General features: G+C 51.0%; 1 protein-coding gene across 1 annotated transcript; it reads right to left on the bottom strand.

Annotated features, from left to right (window-relative positions):
- Window positions 1-4611: 4611 nt before the first annotated feature.
- On the bottom strand, window positions 4612-5394 carry LOC118735392. The gene has a single exon (XM_036465114.1). It carries the CDS (start codon window positions 5392-5394, stop codon window positions 4612-4614), a length of 783 nt encoding a protein of 260 aa, XP_036321007.1.
- Between the last annotated feature and the right edge of the window lie 881 nt (window positions 5395-6275).

Raw genomic sequence — 6275 nt, 5'->3', positions numbered from 1 at the left:
GTACAAATTTAATTTAATGAAAACTTTTATTTTTATTTAAGTTCACGCGAAAATGAACTAAAGTATTTTTTTTAATTTCTAAAATTTTTGTTTTGCATATTTTGTTCGTAGGAGAGGGAAATGCTTTATGCACTGGCCGGGGGCGCTAGTCTCTATACTACCTTCCCCGAGTGTGGGACTCCCACCGAAGCGTGTTGGGCTACCCACTAAAACCCAAACTCCCACCGCCCGCGCAAGAATCCCGCATCTGGCACCGCAATTCTGCATGTCTTCAGATGCAGGAGCGCGCTGTTAGAGCCTTGGGGCTGCTCTTTTGTAGGGGCGTTTCATTCGGGTGTCCTCAGTAGACAACCGTCCTCTCGTTTGCAGCGGAGTACGAATTTCACGTATCTCGCAACTGCTTCCCACTTTTCTGCGCTGGAAATCATTATCCCAACTATGTTGTCCGGAGTAATGTCTCCGTGTCTTTCTTCCAACATTCTGCGCGAAATCAAGAAGTGTTCGCAGGTGAAGAATGTGTGGTACACGTTATCTTCGACGTTTCCACAGTAGTGACAGAACGGTGAGTCCACCCTTCCCATTCTATGAAGATATTCTCGGAAGTAACCATGACCGGTGAGGAATTGCGTCAGGTAGAAATCGACTTCCCCATGTGGTCTGTTCAGCCATGTTTGAAGGTCGGCTATCAGGGAGTGTGTCCATCGACCTTTTGTGCTCGCGTTCCAGTTTTGTTGCCACTGCTGGATCAGTTGCTCGCGCGCCCTTGCCGCGGCAGCTGCTCGACCTATCTCGGCACTGAGATTGTAAATCTCTTTTCGCTCGTAAGCAAGTAGCTCAATTGGCATGACGCCAGAAATAACTAGAACCGCGTCCGCGGACACTGTACGGTATGCAGAAGCAATGCGTAGTGCCCCTCTGCGCTGTACCGAAGACATTTGAACCCGGTATTTTTTGACTTTCAATGCGTCAGCCCATATTTCTGCCCCGTACAGGAGCACCGATTGGACCGCTGTCATCAGAAGCTTCCTGCGGCATGGCTTCGGGCCGCCCACGTTTGCCATCAGCCGGCTTAGAGCCGCCGTGCCCTGCGCAGCTTTTTCACATACTCCATGGATGTGTTCCCAGAATGTGAGTTTGCTGTCCAGCTTCACCCCTAGGTATTTTGTAGACCTAGAAGTCGTCACGGGTTGAGGTCCGACCATTATATTTATAATTGTTGGGATCCGTTTCCTGGTGAGGAGCACGATCTCCGTTTTGGCTGTAGCCAATTGCAGACCGTGATCGCTCATCCATCCACTGACGTTGCGCATGACCTGGTTTAGCTTGAGCTGTGCTAGCTGGACATTTCTTGCTGTTATGACGGCTGCCACGTCGTCCGCGAAGGCGACAAGGAAGGCGCTCTCCGGCATTTCCGTGCGCAACAGACTGTCATACGTGGCGTTCCAGAGGTCCGGGCCAAGTACAGACCCCTGTGCCGCTCCGCCGGTTATACGTCTCTTTCTCTGGCCTTGTGTTGTGTCGTACAAAAGCCAACGGTCTCTGAGGTAGTCCCGGATCATATCTAGCAAGTATGTTGGAACCTTGAATGACCGTTCCAAGGCCTCCAGCATATCGTCCCATCTTGCCGAGTTGAAGGCGTTCTTGACGTCCAGTGTGACTAGCAGCACTATTGGCCGCGCCTGGTGGCAGGCTTCTTCGGCCTTATGTACCGCCTCGACTACTTCGCCAATTGCTCCTATAGTTGAGTGTCCCTTCCTGAAGCCATGTTGTCGGGGTGAAAGGCCTCCCTCGCTTTCTATGGCTGACGTCAAGCGTATTTTGAGCAGACTCTCCATCATTTTGCCTGCTGTGTCTAGCATGCAGAGTGGCCGGAAGGATGAAGGAGAGTTTGGGTCCCCTTTGCCCTTGGGTATAAGCACCAGTCTCGCCTTCTTCCATTGGCTTGGGAAAACCCGGGCCCTAAGGCAGCTGTTGTACATGTTAAGCAGAAGATCAGGGCTCGTTTCCGCTGCTAACCTGATTGCCTCCGCTGGTATGCCATCTGGGCCTGGAGCCTTGCCGGCTTTCATGCTTCGCAGGGCTAGCTTCAGCTCGTCTGTCGAAAACAGTGGTGCCTCGGCTTGCTCCTCGACGAACACTGTGTCGGCTCTTAGTGGGTGTGTGGGAAATAGCGCATCCACTATATTCTTAACTCGGGCCTCATCCATCGCCTGTGATGATGTATGGAACTTTTTCATCACTATTTTGTATCCCTGGCCCCAGGGATCGCGATCCACTTCGTCGCATAGCGCTTTCCAGCAGTTCCGTTTGCTCTTCTGTATCTCGGCCCCAAGTGCTTTCTTTGCGCTTTTGTAGGCTGCTGCTCTGGTCAGCGCCTCGGGTCTACCACGAGCGCGCGTTGCGAGTCTCCGCATTCTATGGCAGGCCCTTCGCCGCTCAGCAATTCGGTCATTCCACCAGTATACCTGCTTTTTACCTGACCATGCTCTCCTCTGTGGCATTGAGGCTTTGCATGCCCGGTGAATGCAGCGCATAGTTTCTTCGACCAGCTTAGTACAAGACTCCCTGTTGTGGATCTCTCCCGTTGTGGGTGAAATGCCTTGGGAATCTGCTAGGAGTGACGTATCGAACTTGCGAACATCGACCCTAGACGGGTTCCATCCTGGTTTCCTGCGAGGGATACTACGTGTTTGCCCTCGCGTGATGTCAGTGACTTGGAAGGTGATGTAGTTGTGGTCGCTACCACTCAGGTCTTCCATCACTCTCCATCCGTCAGCCCTTCGGAGAAGGCTTTCTGAGACCAGGGTTATGTCGGGGATAGAGTATCCAAAACCCGGCCTTCGATATGTAGGGGTCGTTCCGGTGTTGAGGATGGTCAGGCCAATGCGGGCTGCCATTTCAAGGACCAGTCTTCCCCTGGTGTTTGTTTGGGGCATACCCCATTCCACGCCTCTTGCGTTGAAATCTCCAGCAACAATTATGTGGCCGGTTATATCGCGCAATTCGTCTTCAAGGTCTTCGAGCTTTCCCCTGAAGACAGGGACTGTGTCGTTTGGAGACAGGTAGCAGCTCACCACAGTGATTTGCGCCATTTTAACCCAGACGTAGCAGCGTCCTACCCCGCTGCTCTCTGCGCGATGGTTGGGGTTAGCAATCCATATCGCGGCCGAGCCTGATTGGTCAACATGCCAGGTTTCTTTTGTTCTATAGGGTTCACTGATGATGACAGCGTCTGCTCTTTGTTCAAGAACCAATTGGTCCAGCAGGTCATCAGCTACCCTACTCCTGTTCATATTGCCTTGTATAAATTTAATCATATTCTCCCAAGCTTTGTCTTAGCCTCAGCAAGGGCATCCCTGAAGGCCTTGCACGCTCCCGACCCGGGCAGGTGATGGGAATTTTTCTGTCCATCTCCTGCCGAGCACAGGTAGCAGCTTGGGCTTTCTTTACACGCAGAGGCTATGTGGCCCTGCTGACCACATTTCCAGCATGAACTGCTTCTGTCTGGGCCTTTGCATGCCGCCTTTTTGTGGCCATACCCCAGACAGCGGAAACACCTTTGGACATCCGCGCGCTCTCGGACGCGGCAGATAATCCAACCTACTCGCAGCTTCCCCTTTTCAATAAGAGTCCGGCCTGGCAGTTCATCGATTTCCACCACGGCCATTCTTTGTTCTCGCGAGTTTACAGCGAGGAGAGAGACGCGAAGTTGGCCATTCATCTTGTCTCCTAACTCCCCGCGTATAGCGTTCTCCACTTCTGGGGCCGTGGTTAGGCAGTCCATGCCCAGAACTTCTAGACGTAAACGTCTAGTGAGAATACGGGCGTCTCCAAGCTGGCCAATGGCAGTGCACACATTTTCCTTAAATGCTGTGTGGTTGCCACAGCGCTCCATTTCGATGAGCACGCCGCCTTCGCGGGTTTTCCGAACAGATCGAATTACGGTCTCCGTCTTCTCGGGTTGGAGCTTACCGCGTATCGTTCCCAGCACCTCTGCATAGGTTTTGCCTTCAGCTGGCTTAATTATTAATTTGGCGAGACTCTTCTTTTTTCTCACCCTCTTCTTTTTTTTGCGGCTGGTCGCCTCGCCCTTATTGACCAAGGGTTCACCTGGCGCTGGCCCTGGCTTGGGCTTTCTGCTTTTTCCAACCGTTTTCCATTGATTGTCTGGTACGGTTTTCTGTGCATTGTTGTTATTATTGCCATTATTATTAGGATTATTAATAATAATTATTATTATTATTATTATTATTATTATTATTATTATTATTATTATTATAAATGACTATGTACCTAAATGTTCTATTCTCATTTTGTCTGTAAGAAAACATTTTTCTGTAGACCAATTAAATAAATAAATAAATAAACACCTTCCCAGTTACAACAGGTGATGACCACCCAGCGGGATCAAGGAGACGCGCCACCTCGCTAAGTACTCGTCTCTTCGTGGGAGCCTCGGAGGATTGGTTTAGGTCGACTTGGAAAAATAGCTGATCCGTCACTGCGTCCCACCACACCAGAATGGAAAGTATAGCTGGAAAGAGACGCTTCATTAGATAAATAGCTCATCATCTGGCTATCGTTGGAGTTTCATTTTCTTAGCGTAAATTTTCACGCGGATAAAATGGTATCTACGTTTTTAGCCAGATCCACTGCATCGGACGCGCTCTCAAAACTGGTGAGGAAATCATCTACGTAAAACGAGGTTAGAATCGCATCTCGAGCGAGGACCGCCTGCCGCCTATCCGGAACTGAACCATAATTATCATAAGCGCCTTGCTGCAACGTGCGCACTGCGTTATATGGACTGCATGCCATGCCATATGTAATGGTCTTCAATCGATATACGCGAATATCGTCGGCCGGGGACTCGCGCCAAATAATCCTCTGATTGTCTCGATGCTCCGGCGCAACCAACACTTGCCTGAACATTTTCCCGATGTCGGCCGTTATCGCCACTCGAAAACGTCGGAAGCGAAGAAGTATGCTACCAAGCGAGTCCTGAAGCGCTGGGCCCACCAGTTGAACATCGTTTAGGGATACTCCCGTGCTGGTCGGCGCCGAAGCATTGAACACCACGCGGAATTTGGAGGTGACTGCATGATGATGAATATAGTAGCAATTGTTATGGTGATACGGTGGTTCGACTAGCTCCATATGTCCGAGAGTTGCGAACTCCCGCATGAATGCCACATAGTTTTCTGTGAGGGCGGGATATACTACCAAGCGACGCTCTAGTCTACCAAGTGCATACGAGTCACCAAGCTTTGGTGCATTTTGTCGTAGAAGTAGGTGCACAATATAACGGCCGTCCGCAGTGCGGCCATGAGTAGCTTCGAAGATCTGGGCACAGTCGTCAACGTTTTGATTGTCGGCCGCCGCAATTTCATCCATCTCCCAAAACCTGTGGAGCAGTTCTTCTAAACGGACGTCGTCCTCACCCTGTAACGCGCTTAGTGCGAGCGATGATACGTTCGAAGTAAAAGACACTACTGCCGGACCAAACACTACCCAACCAAAGCGGGTACGCTGGGCGAAAGTTTCGTCTGGTCGTCCACCGATGACTTCACCCTCTAAGACTCGCCTCCACACGTCCGCGCCGATGAGAACGTTGATAATGCCAGGCGTACCAAACCGATCGCCCGCCAACTGAAGCCCTCTCAAGTACGGCCACTGGTTCGCGTCAATATTCACCGCCGGAGTCTGAGAAGTAATGGACGGTAAAACCAAGGCCTCAATTTGCATCTCACATCCAGTTTTCGTTGACCTCAAAGTGAGTGTAACGCTGCCCTTCACCTGTGTATTGACGGCAGCCCCTACCCCATCTACCAGCAGGTCACATTTCCGTCGGTATAACTGCAAGGAGTTTGCTAGGCGATCCGTCACGAAGCTAACCTGCGATCCAGGATCGCATAGGATACGAGCCACACGCTGAACCGATGCTTCTCCAAAGACATATGCAGGCGCTGTTGCTAGGAGGGTGATCGGCTGATATCTGTCCGCGTGGGCTCTCGCATGTTCCGCTAGTCATGCAGCTGAAGTTGTTGGCGCCTTACCAGGTGCAATATTCGATACGGGTGTCGTGGACGTGGATTCAGGCGCAGCTATGTTGACGAACCTCTCGCGGCATAAGATAGTATTGTGCTTACGGCCACAATTCCGACAACTTCCCGATGGACGCTGTCTGGACGAATGGCCAGCACGTAGGCAGTTATAACACAACCTTAAACTCTTAACTGCTTCACAATGTTGTTCAATGTTCATGGCTGACAGCG

The sequence above is a fragment of the Rhagoletis pomonella genome, unplaced genomic scaffold, assembly GCF_013731165.1.
Source record: "Rhagoletis pomonella isolate Grant_MI unplaced genomic scaffold, Rhpom_1.0 Rhpom_scaffold_00001, whole genome shotgun sequence".
Lineage (NCBI taxonomy): Eukaryota > Metazoa > Arthropoda > Insecta > Diptera > Tephritidae > Rhagoletis > Rhagoletis pomonella.
The sequence above is the reverse complement of the archived record's forward strand: the minus strand, read 5'-3'. Positions and strand labels throughout refer to the sequence as shown.